Source organism: Oncorhynchus gorbuscha, linkage group LG19 (assembly GCF_021184085.1).
Source record: "Oncorhynchus gorbuscha isolate QuinsamMale2020 ecotype Even-year linkage group LG19, OgorEven_v1.0, whole genome shotgun sequence".
In the NCBI taxonomy this organism is placed as follows: Eukaryota; Metazoa; Chordata; class Actinopteri; order Salmoniformes; family Salmonidae; genus Oncorhynchus; species Oncorhynchus gorbuscha.
In genome coordinates, this window is record NC_060191.1 from 35,506,611 (window position 1) to 35,518,574 (window position 11,964).

Consider the following 11,964-nt stretch of genomic DNA (forward strand, 5'->3'; position numbering starts at 1 on the left):
GGCCCTCGGCCCCCAGGGGCCACAGAGCCTGTACGCCCCCAGTACCATCCGCTATGCACCCCCAGAGCTGCCCCACTCCCACCTTGGTGCTGAGGGGCTGCGCTCCGACCACCACAAGGGCCCCCCAGCCTTCTTCCCCCACCTCCAGAGGCTGGCCGGCCTGCCCTCCTTCAGTGGGTTCTCCGCCTCAGACAATCCCTTCAACCCCTTCTGTGTGAACGGACTGAGGGGGGCCGCGGGGTCCGAGGAGGACTGAAAGAGAGTAGGGGCTAGAGAGAGAGACATGGGGGGCAGGACATTGGGACATATGGGGTTGGGAAACTGAACACAGGACCATTTGCACAGCTTCCGTGGGGAAGTCAGATGGTGACGCAGGTGACAGGATAGGTGACACTCAAAGTGAACTTTGACACTTGACTTTACCCCACCAGCTGTCCAAGCTTTGTCCCCCTCTCTGCTCTACCACATCCTCTCTTCGCTGCTGTTAAATGACTGTGCAGTGTTCCATGTCTAAAGCCATATTGTACATAGAGACAGGGCCATTTACATACCTTCACTACTCTTTCCTCAGTATTATAACGACTGCTCCTGAGCCTGTCAGACTGACTTAAGTGTGAATGAAAAAAAGAGAAAAAGAAAAATGGATGACATTTTTGTTCCCCCGAATCATCTCTTAAAGAGAGAGTGAGAGAGGCTCAGATACATTCCATTCCACTCCGAGGCTGTTCTGTCGTGATGTCGTCTAGGAGAGAAAGGCATGGGAGGCGGGAACGTACAACACCTCTACTGTCTGGTCACGTTGTAATGTTTTCAGTCTTGTAAAAACTGAAAAATGATCCTACAGAAATGAAGTGTTGTGAAAGTTAGAGATGCTGGGCTTGCTGGGTTTGAGATGAAAGCCATAGTCCAGTTATATTGTCATGTTGTTGCCATAGGGTGAAGTGGGAGAGGTGTAAGAACTATTGTCTTCCTAGAGAACATACTTTGGGAAATGCCACAGTTGAATTCAGAAGCCCTCTACAAATGTATTGAAAATAAAGGGTTTGGGGGGGGGGGGGGTATTTATTTAGAATTATTCACATTTGTCCGAGCACTTCCTGAAATTTGTTATGAACACATAGCACTTTTGAATTTCCTTGTGTGCATTAAGGGTTCAATTACAGAGTGGTCATGATGAATACCACAAACGGACCACATGAAAGAAAGACCACAGGAGTTTAAAAACGCGGTCAATAAACGTGTGGTCATTCAAAATATGACCATGGGGATTTAGTACAGTTGTGGTCAATAAAATAAGAACTGCGGATTTCTGTTCTCAAAGTGGTTGTCCTGAAACATCCATATAAGGTCATTTGAGGCGGGGTGGAAAACATATATCAAATCATATCAAAGATATTCATTTTTATACACATCTCCAGAAATCCCATCCCAAACATTATGAGGTTCATGAGAGAAAGACCATCATCCCAAACGGAATATTCTAGAGATTAAAATGTCCCGATATCTTAAATCGCTGTCCTGGTTATAAATGAAGAGTTACTGATGAACAGGGGTCGGATGTCAGCTGTATAGGACCATGTGTGTCATACGAGGGGATGTCTGTCCATCTGTATGTCTGTTCGCCTGTGCGTCGGGTTGTAATTCCACTGGCTCGGCAACAACAACAAAACACTTACCTCTGAATACACCACCCCCTTCTGATCTTCAAGTGAAAACAAACCCATGTATAAATACTATGATACTGATGAACGATAATAAAATATTACATTTGAGGAGTACAAGAAAGTTTTCTTATTTCCCTCTAGTGTCTGACTGGCTGTCGGTAAGAGTTGTCCGGGCGACTGCCTGTCTCGAAAACATGCCTTCAGATTGTACCTCGAGAAGTCTTCTCGGTGTCTCAAGTCATCTCGACGTTACGTCTCGAGACATTGGAAGATGAAGGTGACGGCTGAGTATGTCTATACCTGCCCTGCACAAGGGTGCATAACAATGTTCGTGAAAAAGTACCGGATGTTAAAGACCATCGTCCACATTGGTCCCTGTAGACCCGGTTTGAGTGACCCGGGCCTGATGTGGTGCAGAGAAAACATGCCTGTTAGACAGTATACTGTATATCCAGGTTTATGAGCCAAAGCTCTCTAAGTAATGGCTCTGAAGATTTAGACAAAGTGTGTGTGTGCGTGCGTGCGCGCGTGTGTGACTGTGGCAGTGTTTGTGTGTGTATGCCTGTGTGCGTGTGTCAGGCTGGGTGTCTGTCTGCCTGAGGCCATGTGTTTGCATACAGTGGGTTGTGCGAATGGCCGGCGTATCTGTGTGTGCGAATGCGAGCATGTGTGTGTGTGTTACCGAGGGGCTGTACGTGTGTATGTTTCAGAGCGGGTGTTGTGTTGTTCCAGGCAGCCCTAGGGAGGGGCTCTGACATTGAAGACGGGTTAAATCCTGTTTTACATTCAAGTGGCAGGCCCCAGTTCATTAGAGGGAGGATCATTCCTTCTCAAGACCAAAGGAAGCGCATACTAAACAAGAGCAGTTGTTGGGGAGAAAATGTGAGTGTACGTGTGTGTGTGTGCGCGCACGTCTGCTGAGTGTGTGTGTGCGCGCACGTCTGCTGAGTGTGTGTGCGCGCGTCTGCTGTGTGTGTGTGTGTGTGTACGTCTGCTGAGTGTGTGTGCGCGCATCTGCTGTGTGTGTGTGTGTGTGTGTGTGTGTGTGTGTGTGTGTGTGTGTGTGTGTGTGTGTGTGTGTGTGTGTGTGTGTGTGTGTGTGTGTGTGTGTGTGTGTGTAAAGAGAGTTAAGAAATGACCTCAGGTTCCTCCTTTATCTCTTGCTTTCTCAGGAGTGAGTTCTTCAGCTGATAGCCTTTTCCATGGTGGGTGTGAAGGTGTGCCTCTACATCTCAGATAGGGACTGTGGGTTTGTGGGGGACATGGGCGTCTCTCCTCAACCCTACGCCCTGGCTGTCTGTCTGTCAGTGACTTGGAAGGCTTATCTCAGCCCCTGAACGGAGCTGCAGTCTCTAGGGAAATAGTACCTTGGCCACATGGGCTTGACACCGAAACGGAAAACACGAGAGGAAATATTTGAGTGAGAACTGAAGGTAAACCCCCCCCCTTCCTTTACACCGCCTCTCCTCCCTCCCCCCATCCATCCTATCCCCAACTACACCACCCTCAACACCACTTTTCAACATGCCCCACCCCCTCTCTTCTCCACCTCTTAACTTCCCTCAATCTTACCACTCATTTAACACTATCAACCCTCTTCCTTCAGCCTCTCCATCCCCACCCACGCCACCTATACCACTCATTATTTCACTGCCACAGCCCCATCCCTCCTCTATTCTGTCCAGGTCGTGAGAGGAGGGTAATACGCTCATCTATAACCTGCCATGGTGTCGTGAGGCGGGTTGAGTCTGTCCACGGTCCGGGTGCTTGTCAGTGTGGGTGCGTGCTGCTTGGCGCCAGGCCCTTTAGACGCGCCAGGCCCCAGGAGCCGCCTGCATGCCAAACAGAGCTGCCTGCGCAGTCAGACGCAGCCGAGGAGAAGGGAGGTGGTGGTGGGGGTTGGGGAACAATGCAGCACCCAGACACACCCTGCATGAGAAACTAACTGCGCCAAAACGCCTGGGGTGGAGAGAAAGAGAAGGACAGAGAGGGATGGTAAAGAAGCACTAGATGGGCTTCCGACCTCAGGACAGAGAGGTGAGTCTCAGCAGCTCGTGCCTCGACCCGAACCTTCTCATCTCTCCAGTGAATCGATGGATGAGAGATAACCCGCACCTGGGCCTGTAACCTACTCAGTGATCCCTATAATCGCCCTCCCGCGGTGTTATCCAGACAGCACAGGAGGTGCTGCTCTGTGTGTCGTGTACCCAGAGAGGAGGGTGGATGAATAGATGGCATCAATGCTTGGTTGAGTGACAGGAAAGACACAAGACGAATTAAGGGAATGTCAGCCATTTTGATTCCATATTCCTATTCCATTTCTACGGTGTCAAATCTGATCGATAACCCTACGTGTGTGTATGCAACATTCTGATCTCTTTAAATAGGTCCTACACATAGGGTACTTTTACATTTTTTGCATTGTAATTTCAGAAATTAGAATATGCAAATTTAGCCTTTTACTTCCGGTTTTGTTCCAACAGTTGTAAAAACTATATTTGTTATTGGAAATATATTTCACTGCAATTTAGATGGGACAATGACTTGCGCTTATTTGCTCACATGAACTGAAATTGAGCAAACAGTGTAGGATTTTAACCATGACATAGCGATTTCCACAACATAACACAGCCACAAAGTCAAATCAAATCAAATTAATTTATATAGCCCTTCGTACATCAGCTGATATCTCAAAGTGCTGTACAGAAACCCAGCCTAAAACCCCAAACAGCAAGCAATGCAGGTGTAGAAGCACGGTGGCTAGGAAAAACTCCCATGAAAGGCCAAAACCTAGGAAGAAACCTAGAGAGGAACCAGGCTATGTGGGGTGGCCAGTCCTCTTCTGGCTGTGCCGGGTGGAGATTATAACAGAACATGGCCAAGATGTTCAAATGTTCATAAATGACCAGCATGGTCGTATAATAATAAGGCAGAACAGTTGAAACTGGAGTAGCAGCACGTTCAGGTGGACTGGGGACAGCAATGGTGGGTAAGTATTAAGTGAAACACTATCATTCCACTATTAGCGCCAAATATATTATGGACATTTTCTGAAATTACAATGCAATTTTCATTTCGTTTTATCCTGTGTAGCACCTTTAAGTATTGACCACAAACATACAGTATGTAGTCTTTTCGCGTAGGGGTCAAACACACAGCAATAACACCAGTTTGATTTTGTAACTGTGTTTATGTACACATTCATACATACATAAAGTCTAATGATGTACAGTAAGTTGTACTGAAGGCCATGCAGAAATCAAATCACACTGCAACTCCATACAGATGATCTCTAACCCGGAGACCAACTCGCCTCGTTCCACCATCCAGGTCTCGCGAGCTCATGTTTTGTAGCTCAGCGGCCAGGTCAGGATGGTGGCTACAGGCTAACAATACCTAAAAGTACTCTTATCATCTCACACAAAACATACAGGTTATGCAAAATGGTATAGTTTCCTAAGGTTGGTATTTCGATTAAGTTGTAGCTCCCAACTATCAGCCCTCGATTGACTAAAGGTATGAAATATCGTTACTTTGCAGTTCAACGACTCTATGGGAATTCAAGATTGCAATTAAACACGTTTAATAAAGCAATTACAACTCATGACAAAAACAAAACTGGCAAAGTGCTATTTGCTATACGGATTACAAAACCCTTTGGAAAAATGTAAGCCGAAGCCTAAATTGTTAAACAAACAAAAAAATGTATCTGTAAGAACAGAACAAACACATTAAAAGAAAAACCCAGACTTACACGCACACAGAGACATCGAATTCCAGAAAGACAGACCGTTGTGTTGATGACCTATTTATACCCTATATCGTTCAATTCGCATAGGCCCAGTTCATCCACTCAACGCGTCGACATGGACTACATCTCCTCATTCTACGTCGCCAGCAAGGATTACTACACAGAATCCAAGTAGTCCTTTGCATGGATATAGAATCAACTGATTTTAAAATAGCATCAATCAAAACCATATTTAGGTGAACACAGCATGAGCTGGCTCAGAGTATGGCTTAAGAATTGTACAGGGCTCTTTGATTCATAAAGTTAACATGATCAGGAGTCAATAAACTCAAATGAGGCTCTCACAGTGTGTGTGTGTGTGTGTGTGTGTGTGTGTGTGTGTGTGTGTGTGTGTGTGTGTGTGTGTGTGTGTGTGTGTGTGTGTGTGTGTGTGTGTGTGTGTGTGTGTGTGTGTGTGTGTGTGTGTGTGTGTGTGTAAAATAAAACTAAATTGAAAAAAATCTAACATCTGATATCTTTTTTTCCCCATCTTTACTTAACAAGGCAAGTCAGTTAAGAACAAATCCTTATTTTCAATGACGGCCTAGAAACAGTGGGTTAAACTGCCTTGTCCAGGACTGCTCGGGGATTCGAACTTACAACCTTTTGGTTACAAGTGCAACGCTCTAACCACTAGGCTACCTGCCGCCCCATCTGATACCTAATCACAGCAATTTAAGACAATCACCCACACAAACTACTCTCACAGAGGACTTAACCAAATCATGCCTTTCACTGATCCCCTTTGTACCCACGCGTCTTTGAGTGTCATACACTCTCTCTGTCTCACTCACACACAAAGAAACAAACACACACTTCGTCACCTTTGCCACTCAAGCGCTCTACTTGTCTTGGCCTTTGCCGTTGCCGTTGCCGTGGTGCCTGTCGCCACGGGAGTGGTTGCAGCGGTCGCGACAGTCTGGGCACTCCCCTCCGTCATCGTCATCCTCGTGAATAATCTCCACCTCCAGGCGTCCGATGTAGAGCGATACCGCACACAGCCAGAAGAGGGCGATGCTGCTCACCACAGCAACATTCAGCAGCACGGCAGGCAGGGAGAGAAGCATGATCCTCCTCAGGGAAAACAGGCTGCCCACATAGGACGCCCCGCCGAACGATACACACACACCACCCAGGATGAAGAAGGCTGGGGGAGAGAGAGGCAGAAAGATTGATTACCGATAGCAGTATATTTATAATGGGTGTGGGTGTGTTTCAGCATCGTTAAGGACTTTCCTGATAATTATGCTTCGCTGCGACAGAAGAGAGCCTTGCCCCTGGCCCTTCCTAGCCTCCTTACCATAGCCTGCTTCTCGTCCTACGTCACTCTGGACGAAAGCGATGACCCCGATACCGGTGGCCAGGAGTCCGTTACGGAACCAAGACAGGAAACCTAGAACAGAACAACACAGAGATTTACAGCCCAGTCTGAAAACAACCCCCTCATCCCTTCCTCTAAACCTATCAGTGTTTGCAGTCAGGAGCTTCTCCCATGTTGCGGAGGTTCCTGGATCCGGATGTGTAAACATAGCCTAGAGACGCATGCAGAACTTCTTAACACTACGATAACTAATCTAACTGTGCCAACAGGAAATCTAACAAAAATGCATAGCATAGTAATTAAATAAATAGCCTGTCTTTAAACCTCTTCCTAATCTACAGTGCCTTCGGAAAGTATTCAGACCCCTTGACTTTTTCCACATTGTTACGTTACGGCCTTATTCTAAAATGTACAAAAATATGTTTTTCCCCCCCATCAATCTACACACTATACCCCATAATGACAAAGTGAAAACAGGTTTTTAGAAATGTTTGCACATTTATTACAAATAAAACAACTGAGATACCTTATTTACAAAAGTATTCAGACCCTTTGCTATGAGACTCGAAATTGAGCTCAGGTGCATCCTGTTTCTATTGATCATCCTTGAGATGTTTCTACAACTTGATTGGAGTTCACCTGTGGTAAATTAAACAGATTGGACATTATTTGGAAAGGCACACACCTGTCTATAAGGTCCCACAGTTGACAGTGCATGGAAGAGCAAAAACCAAGCCATGAGGTCGAAGGCATTGTCCGTAGAGCACCGAAACAGGATTGTGTCGAGGCACAGATCGGGGGAAGGGTACCAAAACATTTCTGCAACATTGAAGGTCCCCAAGAACACAGTTGCCTCCATTCTTAAATGGAAGAAGTTTGGAACCACCAAGACTCTTCCTAGAGCTGGTCGCCCGGACAAACTGACCAATCGGGAGAGAACGGCCTTGGGCAGGGAGGTGACGAAGAACCCGTTGGTCACTCTGTGGAGATGGGAGAACCTTCCAGAAGGACAACCATCTCTGCAGCTCTCCACCAATCATGCCTTTATGGTAGAGTTGCCAGACGGAAGCCACTCCTCTGTAAAAGGTACATGACAGCCTGTATGCAGTTTGCTAAAAGGCACAAAGGACTCTCAGACCATGAGAAACAAGATTCTCTGGTCTGATGAAACCAATGCTGAACTCTTTGGTCTGAATGCCAAATGTCACACCTGGAGGAAACCTGGCACCATCCCTACAGTGAAGCCTGGTGGTGGCAGCATCATGCTGTGATGTTTTTCAGTGGCAGAGACTGGGAGACTAGTCAGGATTGAGGGAAAGCTGAACGGAGCAAAGTACAGAGAGATCCTTGATGAAAACCTGCTCCAGAGCGCTCAGGACCTTAGACTGGGGCGAAGGTTCACCTTTCAACAGGACAACAACCGTAAGCACACAGCCAATACAACGTAGAAGTGGCTTCGTGACAAGTCTCTGAACGTCCTTGAGTGGCCCAGCCAGAGCCCAGACTTGAACTTGATTGAACATCTCTGGAGAGACCTGAAAATAGCTGTGAAGAGACATTCCTCATTCAACCTGTCAGAGCTTGAAGAATGGGAGAAGCTTGTAGTGTCATACTCAAGGCTGTAATCGCTGCCAAAGGTACTTCAACAAAGTAGTGCGTAAATGGTCAAAATACTTATATAAATGTAATCAGTTTATTTTAATTTAATAAATTTGCAAAAAAATCTAAACCTGTTTTTGCTTTGTCATTATTGGGTAATGTGTGTAGATTTGAAGGGGGGGGGGGGGATAATTTCATCCATTTTAGAATAAGGCTGTAACGTAACAAAATGGGGAAAAAGTCAAGGGGTCTGAATACATTCCGAATGCTCTGTAAATGTGCAGTTACCGGTTTCGTGGGACTTTCTCAGCATCTGCAGAGCAAACAATAAGACAAATCCCAGTGATTTATAGAAAGGTGCGTGATGTCCGCACACACAGATAATTTCCATAATGCAGGAAGGAGTCTATTCATTGTAATTTACCAAAGCATCCGCCTTATCGAGTTCTGTCAGCTGATGATACTCGGGAACGCGAGCCTTGCTCCATTGCTCCTTCTCAACCACCCATTTCCGCGAAGACCCGTGGACTCTCCTCGCCGGCAGTCCTCCAAAGTACTGCGGCCGGACGTGTTTCACAACCTGGGCGAACTGAGATGCAATCCGCGGCAGCTGTCTGCAAGTAAACCAACTCAAGGCAGCCATAGCTCGCTAAAAACACGACCTTAGCATGCCCTGTGAACTTTCACACTGCAAACGTCACACGGAAGGAGGTGGTGCTCCCGTGCACAATGTTGGGAAATGTATTATTTGTAGCGCCGTCCTGCGTTTGGTATGTAAAATAAACCGTGCCATATTCTTCCCTCATTACATGTGTATTTTATTTTGTAAACGTTTAACGTAGTCTGTTCCTCGGTACATCTGGTTAATCTCTTTATACTTTTCCTGCACCTTGTGTTTAGCTTATTCAGCCACCAGATGGCGCCGATAGACCTCAAAATGGAGTCTCTCGGTACATCTGGTTAATCTCTTTATACTTTTCCTGCACCTTGTGTTTAGCTTATTCAGCCACCAGATGGCGCCGATAGACCTCAAAATGGAGTCCGTTATCACATAAGGCCAATGAAACAGTTTTAGTGTTTCAAATTGTTTGTGTGACAGGGAAGGAACCAACGACCCTCTAAGGATTACAAGGGAACATGTAAAAGGTATGAAGCCACCTTTGCACCTGGTGACGCTTTCAACTTTTTCTACATGGTCCTGTGTAGAATGTGTGCCTGGCTTTAATTGCTGTGCTGGGCTTTATTGCTGTGCCTAACTGTTATGCTCATGTGGCCAACCATGCAGTCTGATTGAGAAGAAAGGTTTGAGGTGAGAACCAAATGCAACACAACACTTCTGTGTTATTGGTTTGACAACATTCCAAGTGTTTTTGTAAAGTTATGCCTCCAATGCCCTTTATGTTGCCAGCTGGTTTGTGTTCGGATAGGCTTTATAAAATGTGCCTAGAATCTCTGACTTAGAATATGTTCGTTGTATTGATGTTAGGGGTGTGAATGTTCTGCATTTGAGCCTATGCAAGGCCATGTACACTGCTTTCAGGAAGTGTTCACATCCCTTAACATTTTTTCATGTTTTGTTGTGTTACGGTTTGGATGTGTTGTCACTGGCCTACACACAGTACCCCATAATGTCAGTGGAATTGTTTTTTTATTTAATTTTTACAAAACCATTAAAAATGAAATGCTGAAATGTCTTGCGTCAATAAGTATTCAGTCCCTTTTATTGGCAAGCCTAAAGTTCAGGGGTAATAATTTGCTTAAGTCACATAAATTGCATGGACTAGCTCTGTGACATTTGAGTAATTTAGCAGATGCTCTTATCCACAGTTAGTGGCCACAATAGTGTTTAACATGATTTTTGAATTATTATCTCATCTACTGTCTATACTATCTGTCTATACTATACTATACTGCTCACATTCAGTTGTCTGTGAAGGTCCCGAAATCGAGCAGTGATTTTCAACCACAAAGAACAGGGAGGTGTTCCAATGCCTCGCCAAGGGCAACTATTGGTAGTAAATGTAAAAGTTGACCAACTGAAGGGGAAGATTCCCGGTGTTTGTGATGCTCGTCATTTAGTGCCAAGCAGACAGGGTGGCGTGAGTGGTGAAACAGAAGCCATTGTCTGTCCTTTTGAGTTTAGAGGTTGAAATCTGTGCCTGAAAATGGCGCCGACGAACATGGCTGACGTTTTACATTCTCTCAAACAATTGCGCAATTTATATTTTTTTTGTGTAATTTATTTATTTTTATTTTTTACTTATTGTGTACATAATGTTGCTGCTACCGTCTCTTATGACCGAAAATAACTTCTGGACATCAGAAAAGTTACATTTTTTTCCTTTTAATGAGTTCGACAAGAAGGATATCCTGCTTTCACTGGAACAGGCCCAGATCCACGCCTTTGCGTGAAGATTTTTATTTATTTCACCTTTATTTAACCAGGTAGGCTAGTTGAGAACAAGTTCCCATTTGCAACTGCGACCTGGCCAAGATAAAGCATAGCAGTGTGAACAGACAACAGAGTTACACATGGAGTAAACAATTAACAAGTCAATAACACAGTAGAAAAAAAGGGGAGTCTATATACAATGTGTGCAAAAGGCATGAGGAGGTAGGCGAATAATTACAATATTGCAGATTAACACTGGAGTGATAAATGATCAGATGATCATGTACAGGTAGAGATATTGGTGTGCAAAAGAGCAGAAAAGTAAATAAATAAAAACTGTGGGGATGAGGTAGGTGAAAATGGGTGGGCTATTTACCAATAGATTATGTACAGCTGTTAGCTGCTCAGATAGCTGATGTTTGAAGTTGGTGAGGGAGATGAAAGTCTCCAACTTCAGCGATTTTTGAAATCTGTTCCAGTCACAGGCAGCAGAGTACTGGAACAAAAGGCGGCCGAATGAGGTGTTGGCTTTAGGGATGATCAGTGAGATACACCTGCTGGAGCGCGTGCTACGGATGGGTGTTGCCATCGTGACCAGTGAACTGAGATAAGGCGGAGCTTTACCTAGCATGGCCTTGTAGATGACCTGGAGCCAGTGGGTCTGGCGACGAATATGTAGCGAGGGCCAGATAAGATGTCGGAAAAGGGGACACAGATCGGGGATCCTTCTGAGAATCCAGAGGCCAGCAAGTAAACTCCCAATGCCTTCCATTCTCCTTGCTAACGTGCAATCGTTAGAAAATAAAATTGATGACCTACTATTAAGATTATCCTACCAACGGGACATTAAAAACTGTAACATCTTAAATTTCACCAAGACGTGGCTGAACGAAGAAACTGACAATATAGAACTGGCGGGATCTTCCATGCACCGGCAGAACAGAGACGCTACCTCTGGTAAGACGAGGGGTGGGGGTGTGTGTCTTTTTGTCAATAACAGCTGGTGCTTAATATTAAAGAAGTGTCGAGGTATTGCTCGCCTGAGGTAGAGTACCTTATGATAAGCTGTCGACCACACTCTAACGAGAGTTCTCATCTATATTATTCATACCCGTCTATTTACCACCACAAAGCTAAGCTGGCACTAAGACCGCTCTCAACCAACTCTATAAGGCTGTAAAGAAGAAAATGCTCACCC

General features: G+C 45.3%; 2 protein-coding genes across 2 annotated transcripts in view; one reads left to right on the forward strand and one right to left on the reverse strand.

Moving 5' to 3' along the window:
• The window catches only part of LOC124005867 (neuronal PAS domain-containing protein 1-like), a 59,659-nt gene extending 58,649 nt beyond the window's left edge, over window positions 1-1,010 (forward strand). The window contains exon 12 of the mRNA XM_046315493.1: window positions 1-1,010. This exon is cut by the window's left edge and continues 736 nt beyond it. Coding sequence (XP_046171449.1) covers window positions 1-256 — 256 coding nt within the window. The 3' untranslated portion in view covers window positions 257-1,010.
• A 4,790-nt stretch (window positions 1,011-5,800) lies between these two features.
• On the reverse strand, window positions 5,801-9,077 carry LOC124005425 (transmembrane protein 160-like). Its single transcript, XM_046314682.1, has 4 exons — window positions 8,799-9,077; window positions 8,663-8,687; window positions 6,755-6,847; window positions 5,801-6,601 (listed from the first exon to the last, which is right to left on the reverse strand). The coding sequence occupies exons 1-4, from the start codon at window positions 9,015-9,017 to the stop codon at window positions 6,297-6,299; spliced, it is 642 nt and encodes a 213-aa protein (XP_046170638.1). The 5' UTR covers window positions 9,018-9,077; the 3' UTR covers window positions 5,801-6,296.
• Window positions 9,078-11,964: the final 2,887 nt, after the last annotated feature.

Coding starts and splice junctions, on each gene's coding strand:
- LOC124005425 (XM_046314682.1), bottom strand. CDS start 9,017: ATGGCTGCCTTGAGTTGGTTTACTTGCAGACAGCTGCCGCGGATTGCA. Junction 8,688..8,798: donor TCGATAAGGCGGATGCTTTG/GTAAATTACAAT, acceptor TTTGCTCTGCAG/ATGCTGAGAAAGTCCCACGA. Junction 6,848..8,662: donor GAGAAAGTCCCACGAAACCG/GTAACTGCACAT, acceptor GTTCTGTTCTAG/GTTTCCTGTCTTGGTTCCGT.